An 18,111-nucleotide genomic window follows, 5' to 3' on the forward strand; every position below is an offset into this window, starting at 1 on the left:
TCGTCAGAAGTTAGCGTTGCGCGACACTTCAAAGTGAGATGATCTGGCGCTTAGCTCTGCTTGGGTGGAGCTCAGTTCGAGTGGCTGACATTTCAGCAGCTCAATGCATCAGCACCTCTGCAGCCTTACCGACGGCGCAGACACATGTCTGGGACCAAATTTGGACTTCAGCACAAGGTTTCCTTCCTAAAGGAAGTGAGATATTCAGGGGAAGATGGCAATGCTTGTCTGGCTGCTGCTGGGACGCATTCATCCTTTTCAGTCTGTTGAAGTGAGCCTACTGCGGTGAGACAAAAACACATTGATGTTTCTCACACAGCTGCCTTGCTTTTAAATTCATACACCCCCCCTCTGCCAACAAAGAAAGACTTAACTAACCTAGTGAGTCAAATCCAGCCCCTTCTCAGATGAATGCTTCAGTTCTCACCTTCAAACACACGTCACTTTGTGTTTCAAGTGGAGTGAAATCAAATCGGGGTTCATGGGCAGAATGGTGATCTCCTTCAACAGCCAATCCTCAAAGATTTTGAAGGGTTGGCGCTACGCTTTTGCAACGACAACTGTACTTATCAGCTGTAATCGCTGTATGAGTACAGATCAGGACAATACATTAATACACTATCTTTACATAGCAAATAGCAGTTTGCTGCTACATTAATGCTCTAAATATGGTACAGAGAATATTTAACAATTCATCACTCACTAAAATGTGAATAATAATTTCCTGTTTATTTGTCACATTGGTAAATTCAGCCCCAGATGTAAATTCAGTGACCGCATGAGTGACTTGGTGGCCCAGAAAGGTTCAAGCACTGACCATGACCCACAGCCAGCGTTCTCATTCGTTCCCCATCTCTCTCTTTCGCTAACGGAGGTAAAAAAAACCCAAAAATACATAAAATGTGCAGTAAAAATAAAATGTAAGCGAGTCCTGCTGTGGCATCTATTGGCTGAACTTGCACAGCAATGAGGCCCAATACAGTTCAGATTTCAGATCATATATTTTGAAAAATGAAATGTTCAGCATCTAGTAGCGTCACACCTTTTTTGCACATATTGAAATGAATAATTTATTAATTCCCATTTTACAGTACACAATGAACCATCCCACTTAATCAATTAAAAAGGACCATTGAACTGAATGATGCATCACACGCTTCCCTCAGTTTCTCTCCATATCAATATTATTGATTAAAATCTAGTCATATTTGTACTTTTGGTCTCCGTTCACGTGTTGGCAGCCCTCCATCTGTCCCACTGCTAATTACAAGTTCAGTAGTTCATGTTGGCCAAAGTGTGTTCCCGTCCAACAACTGGACCAACTGAATGTCTCTCTCTGCTGAGGAGCCTCCAGGGTCCTCCGATAACTCAGCACAGTCTCCTGGGGTTCCCGCGTTACAAAGAGCAGATCGATGCCGCTCCTTTACAGAGTCCACCAGGTCTGGCTGTCAGTGGAAAGCATAGAGCAGGAGGAGGATGGTGCAGACGCCGATCACTGTGCCGAGGATGAGAGAGTCCCTTCTCTTCCGCAGGTTGACCCGCTGGATGAGATTGTTGATGGTTGGGAAACGGTGTGGAAGAACCAACAGTTAAGGAAGATCACAAATATTTGAATGCTGTGGCCCTTTACTCAGACTTTCTTGCATTATTTGGCCTCCACAAAAATCAACAGGATAATTTGGGTGAATGACCACCTGGTACATCACAGATAATGTGGTAACAGAAGAGCAATACGTGAGCATTGATTTCTGAACGACCGGTAGTGATTTCATACCAGGTTGCCCCACACACACACCCACACACACACGCAGCATAAAGGATATTGGCCAGTGTGTTGACCCGGCTCTGTATGGATTTCAAGAAGCCCCGTTGGGAGGTCATGTTCTCCTTGGTCGCCATGGCAATACTAAAAAGACAAGAGAGAGACATGGATTGAGGAGGAACAATAGGCTACATTTGGCTGCACTCGTTAACACTGTAAAGTGCCTTTGACGGCAAAGGAGCGCACGTATGATTCTCTCAGGCACGCAGATGTGACGTGTCTGATCCGTGCAAAGAGAGACGGCAAAATGTTTTGTAATTAAGGATTTAGAATCACTCGTGCAGAGTTTCAAAGCTCAGCGGGTGGACATGCCACTCTACAAAAACCAACAACTCAGAATGCACAGTGGGGAGCATCCGCCTGGATATTGGCGTGAGAAAAAAACAATCATCGATCATCCCTTCAATCATCGAAATACGATCCGATCACCAATCGGCACAAGCCTACGTCCCGTCATCTAAATTCAGTCGCTACGAACTGCACCATATCTAACAGCTACATTTGAGTTACGAGTTCAAGCTTTTGGGGCAGAAAAGCAAATGAAATCCTATAAAATACATTTCTAAACAATTGTGTCATCCAAAAAAAAACATGTCACCTATTTAACGATAAAGATAACATTATAGGATGTGAAACTGTGTAGTGAATAAAGATGGGTATTTAAAGACTACACGACTGTAGGCACGTCCATGCTACAAGTAAAGGAATTATTCTGAAACACAAGTCATCCTATCAGGTTCTCCTTCAGCTGTATGTGGGTGCCTGCAGTATGCGTGTGAGCTGCTTTGGCTTGTAGAAGGAAGGTGTGACGTTGCTGTGATATCGTAGCTCTCTTACTCTCCAACCTGGGCATCAGCAACTTTCAGTACGGGGAAAGTGCAGTTGGCTGCAAAAGTTTCAGGCCCTTTGTTTTCCCTCTGCGGCATCTGTTACACACAATAATCAATGGCAGGCAGCTACTGGGCCCATGTTTGTGCCCTTCACAGTGTGAAAAAGAAATCAGCTCCCTAAAACCGGCCGACAAAGTCAAAATATCGACCTAAGTAAAGTGTTGATATGCTCAAAAAACAGGTGTGACAACAATATTATGGAACTCTTGAACAGCAGGGTGACAACCTGCCGTAAGCTCTGTCCAAAGGGACCAACTGCTCCCATCCCAGAGCGACAGAGTGTGTAAGTGTGTGTGTAAGTGTGTGTGTAAGTGTGGTGTCATGGCATCTCCTGACAGTCCGCAGTCTTGGCCTGCAGCTGTGTTTTAGGGATCATGTTCTCCTCAGTCAGGAAGAAACACTTTGCTGATTCCAGCAACCTTGACACGCCTCCATCCCAATGTGAACCGGCCCACGAGCATCTGGGCTGGAGGATGACGGTTCCCCATCACAAACACCAAGGGAGGTGGAAAAAGTCAGCAAGGAGAGAGAGTAAATTGTACGCAACATATTTGTCGTTTGTGCAGGTCTGCAGTGAGGGAAAGGAGCAGTGACCAGTGAGGGATGGATGGTAACTATAAATCAGTGACGTGAGAGGACTTATTCTAAGCATGCGTCAGCGTCATTCACACACAATATTATGTGGCTGCACTTCCAAGGCTTTGATGTGATTGAAACTCTCCACAGTTGAATCATCCGTACAAACAATGAGCAACTGCAGTGAAAAGTTCCTCGATACATTTTCATAAAATGTGTTACGATGTAAGGAACATTTCAATTAATCATCACAAATAGATATAATGAAAATGTACAGCTCTGCCAGATGTTTTCTCTTATACGATGTCAAAATAATTGTTTTTGTAGTCTTGTCAGGAGGCTGTATGCTAGAGACTCAAAAAGAGTATTGTTTGATATGTGCAGGTCCATAGGTTAACTCTATTTCTTTCTTAAATTGCATTTCGAAAATTGGGTTAGGAAGAAAATGTTGGTTTTTTTGGTAGAATCTATTCATTTCCTCACTCAGGGTTAGCATTTCTGCCATATAGTGGCTGTGGAAGGATGAGGCAAGTAGGTCTTACCTTATTGTGTCATCCATCAGTCGGTCCGAACTGTAGACAAAGAGCAGGAGCGGGAAGAAAAAGATGAAGTTATTGACACGAGGCAACGTAGCAACACATAGAATGGTGATAAATAAATGAAGTGGGGGCAGTTACCCTGATCAGTTTCAGATTGGCTGCAATAAATACTGAATTCTGATCGTGTGACACTGAACTGGACACTGAACTGAATTAAATTCTTATGTTGTTTGGGACTGGATTTCCTTTTCTCGTCTCTGTATCGATCTCATCAACTCCCACATAGTGACTAACCGACCAGTGTGGCAGAACACAGTGTAACCCGATTAGAATCTTCCCACTGACATCAGTCTGGTCCCTTTGTGCACTCAACACTCGTTTCAGATGCTTGCTTTTGTCCTACAGAGAACATTAGAAGGCACACACGCACACAACGAACCCTTTATGTTGTATAAAACTTTCGGAATCAGTTTTGTGCCTCTGCTCATAACCAATAATGCTGTTAGCCTAATTGGAATCAATGTGGATGATGTTTCAGATAACTAAAGTGAAAGCAAACAAACAAAACTGCAGGGCTCGTTATGTCCTATTTAAACAACTCCACTTCCTCATTGTGCAGCTCCATTATGTGGTTTCTGTTAAGCTCTTGGCATCCTATTATTGTCCAACCAAAAGTTACAGGAAGAGAGGGAAGGTCTCTCAAAGGTTGCTACCTTAATCCACACCAAACTCCTACCAAACCACAACCATCTCCAACCTTCACCGAAACCTTCTCTCACACCTTAACTTGACCATCTTGAGGCCAAGTATGTTTAATCTGCTCGATCGGCATCATTTTTTGTGTTTTGTTTTCTCTGTTTTTCTGGTCAGCCCTCAAAGAAGTTTCAAAAGATCCAATTTATTAAAGATGATTAATTCAAGGAAGACCTAATAATCTCAAAAGCAAAGCTTATTTTGATTATTATTGCAGAGGGAGCACTGCAAAGCTCATTCAGGTAGACCACAAATGATGGCATCATAACTACAAAAACAAGCAATACCATCCAGGGGTTCGAATCTAAATGTGATTGTGGAGCACGGATGTGACCTTCTACAATTCACTTATGTGGTCAAGTATTGGCCAACTGATCTCTCGAAGGACACGCCATTTTCTGGGTTATATTTATTGCTGTAATCACTTTGAGATTGGCCGTGCCAATGGCCTGTAATGTCAGCATCCTTCCCTCTGCTGGTGGGCCAAACAGGACCGACCGCAACCAGTTAACGTTTGATTGTTGGGTGTAATTGCTGTAATCCCAGGAGTGTCGCCAAGAAGACTGGACACTGCGAGGGACGCTGTGCGACAGTGTGGGCGGGACAGCCTTCTGTTCTTGGATCATAGCTCCGGACACAAGCACCGGTCTGCTATGTGGCAGCAGTTTGTAATATATCTTGGTTTTGTCACACTGAAATGGAATCATTTACAGGAATCAACTCATTTGGTAAAATGGGATGTAACTGGCACATCATTCAGAATGAAGGCTGGTAGTTTGGCCGAGGTGGATTGTGGGAAAAGTATGGTTGGTTGTGATGCAAAGAGCAGTGGAGTCAGGCCAGCTATAACTTAAAACAACTCACTGTCATTTGTAAATCTTACTAACCCAGTATGCTTATAAGATCGTTAGGTACATAAGATCAAGCAATGGCCCAACAAAGGCTGCAAGAAGAATGTGGTTAGACGAAGGCCAGACAGCCACATGACACCTGATGGAAGATCATGGTGGACGGACAAACGAGTGACAGAGAAAAACAAACCTGTAACTGTCAACAGTGTTCACCTTATAAACTAGGACTTGAAGAGCAAAAGAGAGAGCGGCTGAGAGCTGAGGTGAGCCTTGATTCATGGAGCTTTTATATGAAAGGATGAGATGAGGGTAAGCATTGATGCGTTATCCCCCCCCCCCCCATCATCAAGCTGCAGCTGTAGTTGGGAGGTTGATCGTACCGTCACATTCATACATGTAGCCTTCTGGGGTTTTTTCTGAGTTCCTCTTCCGTTTTCCCCGGTCAGTGACGCACGCGTGCGCGCACACACACACACACAGATGAATAGATAATCAAACCAATTTGTTTTCCGTTGACTCATCACTTATTTGACTATTCAAGTGGTATTTTTGAAAAGGAAACGCTTTGCAGCAACCTCCCCGAGAGTAATGCTCCGTCACGTTGGCTTTTAAAGCAATGTCAGGCAACGAATACAATCAGCCAGGTAAACTGAAGCATTCATTACTTTGCCTAGGAAACAGTCGAGCAAATCCTGGCAACAGATGCAGAAAGCAAACTGCATCAGCAAAGAGGTGAAGCGGCCACAAATCAAAGCTCGGAGCTACACACTCAGCACAGCTTACGAATGGTGAGATTCACAGAGATGATCCTTACAGTGAAGCTGCAAGCCACCAACTCTGGCCAATTCATATTAGACTTTGGTAAAAATGACAATATCCAAAATCCTCTGTTTGACAGGATGTCCTCATCAGAGTAACCACGACCATTAGAGCATTTCCTACATGAACTGTTAATAAACTCGTTCTACTTTATTCATTCAACACCGACATTAATGGCAGAGAGAGAGATGTAAAAACAGATTACGAGGAAGGAGAACAGGACTAGGGATGCACTGATACCGGAGCAGATATCGGGCCGATGCCGACTCAAATAGCCGGGTCGCGTATTGGCAACAATGGAGCCGATCTATTATTAAATACTGTACACATTATAGACTGGAATTTGACTTCCTGCTCAAGTTCTGACCTATTTGTTGGATCGGGACTCGGTATCTGCCAAAACCCAAAGGCAAGGCATCGGTATTGAGATCAGGACTGAAAGAGTCGCGCTTACTTAACAGCATCAAGTTAAATTCAACCAACACTAATACAAACACCAGCTCAAGTATCAAACGGTCACTGCAAGCTGCGGCACGTTGTAAAAGTTGAACAGTCTTAAACTCTGAACAGCTGTGTGTGCCGCTGTCGCTGCCAACCTTGGCGGTGGCTCGCTGATGTCTGAAAGTACCTTAAGTGCCATTCTTATTTACCGTTGTCTCCTGCAACAACAGCTTTTTTAAAACTTAATGGAGAGGGAGGTCTTGACTGATGAAGAACTAAAGAGGAGGTTATCTTAGACATTCATCTGGCCACGTCAGTCTTATTAGATTCAGGCCGGCAAGCACTCCACCCACTGCAGAAATCTGTAGATTAACTGGAAGGGACTTTCTTTGGAAGTGATTCTTCTTTGCTGATCAGTTTGGCAATGCTGGTACCAAGACTTGCCAATATATTCCACACACACACGGCTTTAACTCAAATCTCTCGTATCCGTGCTCTGCCTTCAGCGAGACTTCGGACCATTTCTCTGGCCAATTACACATTTTAGTAGGGCTGGGCGATAAATCGATTTAATCGATTAATTCGAATGTGTGCTTTAAGGCGATGTGTTTTATTGAAAATCGAGAAAATCGCCCCCACCCCTTTTTCCCGTAGTAGAGTGCGCGCGCATTGTTTACAAACTAAAACAATGGCGGCCAGCAGCTTCACTGCTGCCGCCGCCACCTCACAAAAACAACCCAGCATTTTGGAGACATTCACCAACTGTACTCCGCATGAGAAGAAGAGTGCCCGGTGGAAAGCCATCACGGATGCAGTCGCGATGTATATCGCAAAAGATATGGTGCCCATATACACCGTGGAAAAGCCGGCGTTTATTCACCGTCTCAAAGCTTTGGACCCCAGGTACGTGCTACCAAGCCGTAAACATTTTTCTGACGTTGCCTTGCCTCGGCTGTACAATAGTACACGCCAAAGGATCTCTGCGGAGCTGGAGGGGATGTCATTCTACTCCGCAACAACTGACCTGTGGTCCAGCAGGTTGACCCAGACACCGATCCACTTGACTGGTGGAAGCGTCACCAACTTAACTTTCCAAGGCTAAGTACTTTAGCAAAGAAATACCTCTCTGTGCCAGCTACAAGTGCCCCCTCTGAGAGGCTTTTCAGTGTGTGGGGGGGGGGGGCATTGTTACATGCCACCGTGCATGCCTGAAGCCAGAGGTAGTAGACAGGCTTGTCTTCCTGGCAAAAAATATTTAGAAAAAACATGCACTACTGTTTAATACTGTTGGTTATGTTGTGAATGCACTTGATTTTGTTTACATGCACTTATTTACTGTGCAAAATATGTTATGTTGATGTTAGATCAGATGTTGCACTTTTGAAAATGTGAATGTTAAAGGGTCATATACATTTTATTTCATGCTGTGTTTGTATCAGTGTATTCAGTTAGAAAAGCTTACTGTAAAAAGTTACATTTGCACAGTTGTTTACAATGGAAGGCTACTATTTAATGCCATTTAATGTTATGTTTAATTTAATTTTATATTTAAATGATTCAGGCAAACAAAAGAGTGACCAAATACTTTTTGTATACTACAGGCACCTTTCTACAATGTTCAGGTTTTGTTTGCACTTTATTTTTATCAACCTACTTGGGAAAATCATCACAAAATAAAAGAAAAAATTGTTTTCAACAGCTTCTGTCATCTGCAAAAAATTTTGGGGGAAAAAAATCGATTTAAATCGTGAATCGGATTTTTTGTAAAAAAATCGGAGATTTTTTTTTTAGGCCATATCGCCCAGCCCTACATTTTAGTAATTTTCGCTTAATGGCCTCTTTCCTGTTTTATGGCTCCAATAGGATCAATCAAGCGTAACTCGATCCTCATCTCCAATCTCCTCCCGCCGTCGTCAATGTTTTGGGGGAAGCCCTTTAAAATGGGATGTGGTTTAATAGGATAATTCTATGATGATATCCTGATTAATTGCGCTGGATTGACTCGAGGGCTCGGCTGCTGAAGAAGGTTCAACACAATGTGTCACAAAGCCAATCTTGTTCTCATTTCACTTTGCTATGAGCCCAATTTTAATAAATGAGAAAAGAGAGCGTCTTATCTTCCCTTCCAGAATCCAAGGTACAAGGCAGACTGATTATTTTCAGGGTCACTCCCTCAGTGGCAGGACAGGAAGAATGACTCTCTCTCTGCTTCAGGCCGTGAATCCATTAAGGGTTTCACTTGGGTCTTTCCTTGTGTCATCGTGAGCATCACAATGACACTATGTCTGAGTGGATCTTTGGGGAAAAGCCCTGTGGGGCTGAACTGACAGAATGCTACTGCAATTAAACTTCATTAATGAATTCACTGAAGGAGTCTCGAGGTGGCAGCATTCTGCAGCACTCTCTTGGAAACATTTTCCCGATGTGACCAGTGGCCTCTTTTTCTCAAATTTATTGTAAAATCTGCAAACCGGGTTTATCTTTGAATCATTAAAAAAAATGTCATTGCAGGGTTATCTCATCTATGCCATGTCGAATCAGGTGAAGCCTGTTTTTGAATGAATGAAAAGGTCTTTTATGGGGGATAATTGGGATATTATTCCTTTGAGAGGTTGAAAGAGGAAACAAATATTTAGCCACAGAGCGAATCAATCAGGCTGCTTTGTATTTGCTGTGTTCAAATCCTCTAGCCTGGGTAATGTTAGCCTTCTGTGTATTATTTGTGTGCGTGTGTGTTCCCTGCTGACATCCAATTTTACTTTAAACATAGGGTGCCTCTCACATTCCTCTCTCTCTCTCCCTCCCTCCCTCCCTCCCTCCCTCCCTCACACACACACACACACACACACACACGTACAGATTTCACAAACTATGCCACCTCATGCAGTTCTGCAGTGCTGGAGAGTCAGCCAAATGATAGTAGGACACTAATGAGGTTGCTGGCAGATCATAGTGTACTGTGTCAATATCACAAGTGTGCCGAACTTTTTCCAACTTTAAGATGCTAAATTGTAGAAAACATGTTGGATTAGTTTACGCTGCATCATGTGACAAGAACGTAAATCCTCTCTACAGCTAATCTAAACCTGTCTCTGCACACATTTTCTCCGACAGCACATCAAGTAAAACAAACGGGTTTTTTGTCTCAACCAGCCAGAAAAAAAGCACTCAAATCCAAACTGTCCTGAATTATACAACAAACTCTAGTTTAATGAATGCACCGTCGTGAAAACGTGGCTTCCCATCTGCTGGAGAGTGAAAGCATGAAGAGATAAAGGGCCGTGGGTTGACGGAGCTTAACAAAGCAAGCATTAGTAGTAGCAGCAATGATTTCCAGTGTTATTCCAAATAGCTTTGCTGCACTTTCAAGATGAGTTCGTTCCAAAGCTTGGATTTCTGGGAAGTTGAGGCTATTGCTTTGCCAGGAAAGGTTGTACAGCTCTGGAGAAAAATGGCAGCTACTTTCTACTTTTAACTGCTGTGATTGAAACACCAACTAACTAATAAGCATCTTTAAAAACTCTGCTCTGAGTGTATTACAAAGTGAGATTCTTCAAATTCCTTAGATACAGCAAAGAAAAGGTGAAGGGAACTTACTTTCTCAGATGCTCATGCTCCTTCAGAAACATCTCCGTTCTTCTGTTGTTGACCCCGGAGCCACTCTTGTAGGACCTGAAAAAGGGGAAACGCAGACGCAAGGGTAAAAACAACACTGTCACAAATTAAAAGAAGCAAATATTGTTGCATAACCCATTTGTTTTATCTGACACTAATGATTCTTGTCTGTTCAAATCAGTGCACGCAGGAATCAAATCGCTCAGAGAAAGATGTATCTTAATGGCATCAAAACCTTGTCTTACCCCCCAACAGTCAGAAGACCACTCGGGGGAAATAGTTTGCTGCTACAGAGCCTTGCACCCCCTTTGGTGTTTTTCCCTATTTTGTTGCACTACAGGCTGGAATTGAATGGTTTGTATGCAATTGTCCTACTTTACATAGTCAAAATCTGTGAAGTGAAAGAAAAACTAAAACCGGTTTTCCTTAGTTATGTATTTTTTAAGCAATGTCTTGTTTTCTGGCCTCTTTTTCATGAAGCCCTGCTCTGTGGAGCTTAAAGCGGTGTTATGGACAGATAGTCCAATTTCCAGTGTGGAGCTTCCAATCGCTTCCAGGGTTATCGTTGGTCTGGTTGCTGCCTCTCTGATTAATGTCATCCTTGGTCCTCTCTTGGCCGTTTTGTTACTGTGCCATATTTGTTCCATCTTGTAATAATGGACTTACGATGCGTCTGGTGACACTTTTTGCACACAGGTGGACTTTTATTTAACCAATGATGAGACTTCTGAAGGTAATTGATGGCACCGGAGCGTATTTAGGGGCTTCACAGTAAAGGGGATGAATACACATGTATGCACAACTTTCTTTTGCCTTCATTACACTACACCACTTTTGACAGTTTTGTGTCGGTCCAATACATAAAATAGAAATTTGAATTTCAGGTAATGCAACACAATAGGAAAAATCTGTCAGTCTTTGTCTACACAAGCTCTTTGAAGTCAGCCATCCCACTGAACATTGGGGACCTGTTGGCATGGTAAAAGGTGTGATGGAGCCTTACTGGTTCACACAAACTGCAAACACAAGCGGCCTAAAGCTCTTTATCTAGCTCACTGCGGAAACTTATTATTTTACTATTTATTGCAACATTTCATCCGAGCCATTGACAAAAAGCACAGGCAGAACTTTTGTGTGGACCAATTTTGCAGTCGTCGCCAATACCACTGCATTTATGCTTTACAGTAAAAGCCCTCTTGTGGTTCACAATGGAAAGCTTTTAATGTGACGAGGGCAGCGGCAGGATATATTTGCTTTGCATTAGCAGTAACTTAACACAGCGGATTCAGCACTGGAATAGTTGCAGTAGAGCAGATAAGAAAACAGACCGTTAATGGCTGGTTAAAAGTAAGGACGGCGTGGAAGGAAAGGAACGAACCACCGCACATTTACACACAAGCTTCTACCGTTATGATAGCTGATCCACTGCATGGTATGTTGAGCCGATTAGTTTACAACATGGAAGGGCAGCGATGACCATCTTCCTGTGGTAATTCCCTGCTATGAAGCAGCAATTAGAAATGCCTAAAAACCAGAGCTCTGCATGCTACAACACAGCTAAAAACATCATACTGGGCAGTGGGAAAGGGCCAAAGCCTGACCTATTACAAAGCTATCTGGTAGTAAATGGATGGGTTGTTAAACCACTCACAGCGCAAACACATCACACACACACACTCTTCTGCATCAGCCACTCTGTGACAGTATGAGCGGTCCGAGAACAAATGTGCCTACTTCATCCCCAGAGCGCCATCCGACGCCGCTGAATGGAAAAACCACATTCAGTGCACACACAGCACGCTCCAGCAGAAGCCGATGCCTTTTGCAGGGCTAGAATTGCACACACTGACAGCTAGCTTCATCACTCCAGCAGGTTGTTTTTTTTCTTCAAAAGGGCACTGATGTAAATCAGGAAAACTGTCATTGTTGTTGCTGACAATGAGAATCAAAGCAGGAGGAGAGGTCTGAGCTCAGCTCTACTCCATTCTACTGCTATGAGTGGTGCAGCTGTGCGTGCACGTGTGTGTGTGCATGAGAATATGTTTTGTTGACAGAGTCTGCAAGTACATAGAAAGATACTGACACAGTTGCCTACATGCTCTAGCTCTCTACTGCCCTCTGTCTGACAAATGGAACAAAAAGGCTGCAGCAGAAACAGCCATCACTGCATCACCGTTTAGCTTTCCAAACACAACTTAAACTGCATTACCTTACATTAACCCTTACACACGACACTAAGGTGTTGTCATGATGAAAGTTCTAAACTAGGCTGCTCTAGCCCAAGAACTGTGATCGGGGATTTTCTCCGTACGCTCCTCTGAAAATATCAGACGAAAAGTGTCTCAGTGATATCACGTTCGCTGACATTTCAGTTAAACCTCATCAGATGCATTACAGGCAAGGCAGTTCAACAGATCCAAGTGTTGAAAAACAACAGGCCGTCCTTCCAGCTGTCCAGGATCGAGTTCTTTCGTATATTCTATCACTTTCCCCCGTAGGCCACCAGCAGCTGTAACTCCCCTACCCGTAAGCTTCAGACGGTTCTCTCATTAGCGGCCCCCGGGCACATTAGTCATCATTAGCCTGAGCAAATGGGTCAACAAGACTCGAGGCTCATTTCTATGCATTAGATTCATCAGCAGCGAACCCATTAGTCAGGTCAGTGGCACTCCTTAGAAATGTGATTTAGTGGGAAGATTTGGGGGGGGGGGGGCTGTTGCATGTAGTGCTGACCTCATGGGATGGAACTTACCGAGTAGATAAACAGTGAATGTAATTGCCAATGTGCAGCGTGACTTCCAAGTTATAATTGGACAATAATGGCTTGGTGGTGCATTGATACATGTAGTTTTAAAATAGGTTAACTTAAAGAATACGAGTATGTGTTGAATAAGAGATACCACAAAAAAATGACACATTATCTATAGAAAACATGGAGGCACAACTGTTGATAGGCCGCTATATATTCCCCAAATCCAATGTATACAAGTAAGTTTATGATTACACCGATATAACCATGGCCAAATACCAATAGGAAGAAACCAAATTATTTAGTAATACAAGAACGGACAAGCTCTTATGAACGAGACATCTTTAAATGGGTTTATGCGTGAGAAAGATGTACGATACAAAGTGACGATGAGGCCTACGGGACACATAGGACTGTACGATGCATCCGCAGACCATCTGCATACTACAGTAGATGGATGGAAAGTCAATAGGAATCCTGCAGTGCTCACCGTACGTACGCTCACTGCTGCGTCTTACAGATCAATAAGCCATTACAAAAAAAAAAAAACACAAGAGTCACGGTTTGTGGGAGCCTCCATCTCATATCAATGCGCTCCCTCATGTCCTCAGCTCCCTCTGCTCCCAATCGGAGCAGAGGACACACTTTCTCAATTCGAGGCCAGAGAGGCCGTGAATCTTCTTTGGTTTTAATGGCCGACATTTTTCAAAGGCAGGCCAAGTGGAAGTCAAGGTTCAACTATCCCTCTAAGGAATATAAAGGTTCACAACATAAAAACACTGAATAATGCTCGGCAGATTCTATTCCTCCACAGCCACTAAGACCAAACACAAAGCAATGCATCACGTGACAATGTTATTTGTTTTGTATGCAATACCATGAACAGCTTCACGGTGTGCGTTGGCTCAGACTCCTCGTTTACTGTACCTTCAGCAGTCAATACAGTTATCAATAGTTATGTGCATTGAAATTGCTTTTACAGTGTTAATAAAGTACATATTCCCATAACTTTGGACACGTGCTGGTGAATGACCAGCACGGTCAAATTAATCAAAAAGGTTTTGCGACCGGTTACTCACTCAATGTCTTTCCTGACAGAACCAAGCAGGTCTTCCCTTTCCCTGATGGCCAAGAAGTTGCCTTTGGTTTTGTGGAATTCATGCGTGTAATCCTGCATAAAAAACAAAGAGACAATGAAGAAGGGGGTTGAGGAGGAACACACAGTGAACACCAAGAGGACAACATGGAAACACTGAGGCATGTGTGCTTCACAAAGAAAGATAAATAAAATAGAATATATAGAGTACATCAAATAGATGAGCAAACCTGTAGGATGTCTCTGTGTCTCTGGAGCGTGTGCATGAGTGCAGCGTTGAGAGAAGCTGTGCCCGGGGTGTTGGTGTACTCCGCCATCTTGTCGTTCACTACAGTCAGCTGACAGAGAGATGGAAATTGAATTGATTGCCAGATGGAGCGGGACGACATCAGGGAGAACAGGAGAGCAGCAGATAAAAGGTAAAGACTCACACAGAATACCAACACAAACAACACGTGTCAATTAAAGGATGAACACTTCATATCAAAGGGATGTCTTTCATGCCAAATAGACAAATGATTCAAGGCATTATTGGGATAACTGCACCGTAGCATTTTGAGATTAGAAATGCATAATATTACTATCAAAATGTAGCCGTTGTTTTTGACCAATATCTCTTGTAATTGTGTCGAATGAAAAACTTTAGTTGACCTCAGTCAAATACAATAAAAGAACTTTAGGGTCCAATGCAAACCAATGTGAAGAAGTGGAGCCTGCAGTCCGCTCTCTCCTTGACAGAAGACAAGACCCTTGGCATAAATCCAGTGCTTTTCTTCTTACAGTCTTTCTGTTGACCTTTCACGGGCCGCTGGCCCATGAGAATTGACTTACTTTGGCCAGCAGCTGTTCAATCTCCACTGACATGGTGTCAAACATCCTGTCTTGGGTTGAGTTGTTGAGCAGTGGGGTAGTGTCCGACCTTGAGGAGGAAACCAAAGAATGGAGAACAATGAGAGAGATTACTTAAAGTTGTTCGTTTTTATACGTGTGACTTCACACATCTGCATATGCTTGTGTGATGAATCTTGCGCACTTGTGTTTCAACTTTTGTTTACCAAACGACATGACTTTGCCTCCAAATGAAAATACATGTTGAATTAGAAATGACTCACTATTAACTTTAATAAGTAATGTTCATGTAAAATATTTTAATAACACAACCCACGTAGGAAGGACGTGAGACATTCCTCTGGCAAACAGACACTACTCCCCCCCATACACACATCCTGATTGATTATTTTACATGGGTAGTTCATGGATTTATTAGCTGGTGATGGTTTAGATCGCTAGATACTTTATTCATCCCCAGGGCAAAATTAGTTTGTAGCAGCAAACAAAGTTACAGAGTAAACATAAAAATATGAAAGATGCTCAATATACACACACACAATACAATAAGATAACAGAGCATTACATTACAGTCATTTAGCAGACGCTTTTATCCAAAGCGACTTACAATAAGTGTATTCAACATCGGTTTTATAAGTGTATTCAACAGAGCAGAATATAATACATTTAAAGAAAATTAAAAAATGCACAGTACGTACAATAAAATAGACTGGTACTAAATTAACTAACTAGGTAAAAAACAGTAGTGCAAGGATCACCAACAGCAAACAACAGTGTAGCAGTGTTGTAGTCAATTGAAGGATGATCTGGCCAGAGGTGATTTATTGCAGTGGCCAGGAATGTTCTCCTGTATCTGTCCTTAGTGAGCGTCCCATGCGAGGATGCATCAGTAGAATCGTACACTGACTGGTGTACAAACAAAGAATGTTTTATAGACCGTTTCCAGAGAAGTTATTTTCAAGAATTGAAATTTAAGGTGAGCTAGAGCTCAAATTTGCATCCCTTTAGCTCGCAAGCAGTGGCTGGATTACAAAAAGAAACTAAAAGTGAACTGGTACTGCTAATAATAAAATCTCCTTAACTTACTAGTGTAGCTAGAGAACAACATCCTGTGTGTTGGTATGGATTCAATGTATTGTTCATCGACACTTCCTTCCTGCAGCCAACCCTTTCCTGTGAGGGCAAGCGTCCACACACACACACATCCAGTGGCCTCTGACCACTACAACTACTAGGCCCCTTTTATGATCACTTTTTTTAAATTCTCACTAAATCAAGGACACTTTAAAATGTCAAATAAAATTGTGTGGAAAAAATGCCCATTGTTCTTTCCAGGAACCCAAGGTGACATCTTTAAGTTCTTTATTTTATCAAAACAATAAATATACAATCCAATGATATTAAATTGCTATCATACATGAAAAAAGAAAAGCAGCAAACCCTTAAGCTGGAACCAGAAACGTTTGGGCATTTATACTTGAATATACAAATGTGTTCTTGCTTTGATTTACCAAGTAAAGAGCAGTTTGACGTGCTGCGTGTACTTAGTTAACTGTGTGGTCGAACTGCTTCCTTACATCCCATGACCCGGATGACTGAGAATAACATACTTAATGCGGTTGTTAACTCTACAGGTGAGACGGATCTTACGTGTCTCCTCGACGTCCATCCCTGGAGCTGCTGTAGCTGGTGCACAGTTTACTGAAGGAGACCAACTTCAGGTCGAGTTCATTCTCCAACTGTCTGGCCTGCTTTCGCAGATCTGTAACACACACACACAGAGAGAGACAGAACAATTCAGTGCTTAACAACGGCTCATGTTAGTTTAATGCCACAGCCATAAGCAATGGCATCATGATTAGAGCAACGCTTTCTTCCTAGTACGTTAGGAGTGACATGAACGTAGTAGCTAACTTACATAAACCGAGGGGAAAAATTAACAAAACACCATCTAATGGGTGTGACAGCTGGCACAACGGCCTCTCGAGGTGTGTAGTTGATGAATCGTTCAGAGTGGCGACATTAATTTAACTCAACAGTGACAGAAATAACGTTGATTTGCATGGCGACATGTTAGTTAGCTTGTTGGGAGCTAGTCGTTGTAGAGACACGTAACGTTATGTGTTCAAACCACAGATGTGAGACAAACGCGCCGACAGCGGCGGGCTAATTGTTGGAATTGTGAAAACTGTAGCAGCTGTTGCTTTACATTCCATTTTCTTAAATCGAGTCCCTCTTACCTTCCCAGTAGTTGCTGCCTCCTATTCCTGCCATCTTTGTTGTCCTGCGATGTCACCGAGTTCCGGGCTGGGTGTGTCACGTGTCAGAACAAGACGTTCCACTGACACGAAAAAAGATAATGGTGTTCTTACCGCCCTCAGCTGAGCCTCTCAGGCAGCACACTCCTCAGGATCCACCAGGCTCCACAAATAACAGCCAGCTAATACAATATAAACAGCGCCACCTAGAGGTCATTTGGGATCCCACAGTAAGTTTCAAACAATTAGTTACATTATGGGTTAACCTTGATATATCATGCAGATACACAATATATTGTAGATTATATGTATACCGTCAAATTGTGTGATAGTTGATGTCAATTTTGTGTTTTTGTACTGTTAAACCCCTACGATGAATGTTTAATGTTTGCATCATATAGGAGTTTTTAAAACAAAACGATTATTTTCTGTATATTTGTATTTTTTGAATAGACGTAGCACACACACCATTGCCGAGTTGGTCAAATGAACATCAATATTTTATTGATAAATGTTGACAAGTAACAGGATGTTTGGTTTTACTTGTGCAATTTTGATTCTATACATCACACGTTCCCAGTATGGCCTCCTTCTTTCTCGCTGTAATAAAACACTTACAATATCAAGCTATCACTCTGATTGTGGTCCCCCTATGTTGGAAAATGATCTGCATTTTCATAGCACTTCTCAACCTTTATACCACACAATTCACTTTACACTTTCACTCACACATGTACAGGTATATATTCACACATTAGCCATCAGGGGAAATTTTGGGTTCAGTGTCTTGCTCACGGACACTTTGACATGTAGGAGCAAGCAATCAAATCACCAACCCCTGCCTGCAATTAAA

At 42.6% G+C, this 18,111-nt stretch overlaps 1 protein-coding gene across 2 annotated transcripts; it reads right to left on the bottom strand.

Annotated features, from left to right (window-relative positions):
* Nucleotides 1-710: 710 nt before the first annotated feature.
* On the bottom strand, nucleotides 711-17,306 carry gosr1 (golgi SNAP receptor complex member 1). Of its 2 annotated transcripts, XM_079272126.1 has the most exons (9): nucleotides 17,241-17,306; nucleotides 16,651-16,762; nucleotides 14,983-15,070; nucleotides 14,382-14,489; nucleotides 14,135-14,226; nucleotides 10,289-10,363; nucleotides 3,831-3,860; nucleotides 1,823-1,906; nucleotides 711-1,572 (listed from the first exon to the last, which is right to left on the bottom strand). In XM_079272126.1, exons 1-9 carry the CDS (start codon nucleotides 17,272-17,274, stop codon nucleotides 1,449-1,451), a joined length of 747 nt encoding a protein of 248 aa, XP_079128252.1. In that variant the 5' UTR covers nucleotides 17,275-17,306; the 3' UTR covers nucleotides 711-1,448. The 2 variants fall into 2 exon arrangements, with proteins under 2 accessions (XP_079128252.1, XP_079128253.1); XM_079272127.1 differs by lacking the exons at nucleotides 711-1,572; nucleotides 1,823-1,906 and adding an exon at nucleotides 3,010-3,178.
* Between the last annotated feature and the right edge of the window lie 805 nt (nucleotides 17,307-18,111).

The sequence above is a fragment of the Melanostigma gelatinosum genome, assembly GCF_949748355.1.
Source record: "Melanostigma gelatinosum genome assembly, chromosome: 7".
In the NCBI taxonomy this organism is placed as follows: domain Eukaryota; kingdom Metazoa; phylum Chordata; class Actinopteri; order Perciformes; family Zoarcidae; genus Melanostigma; species Melanostigma gelatinosum.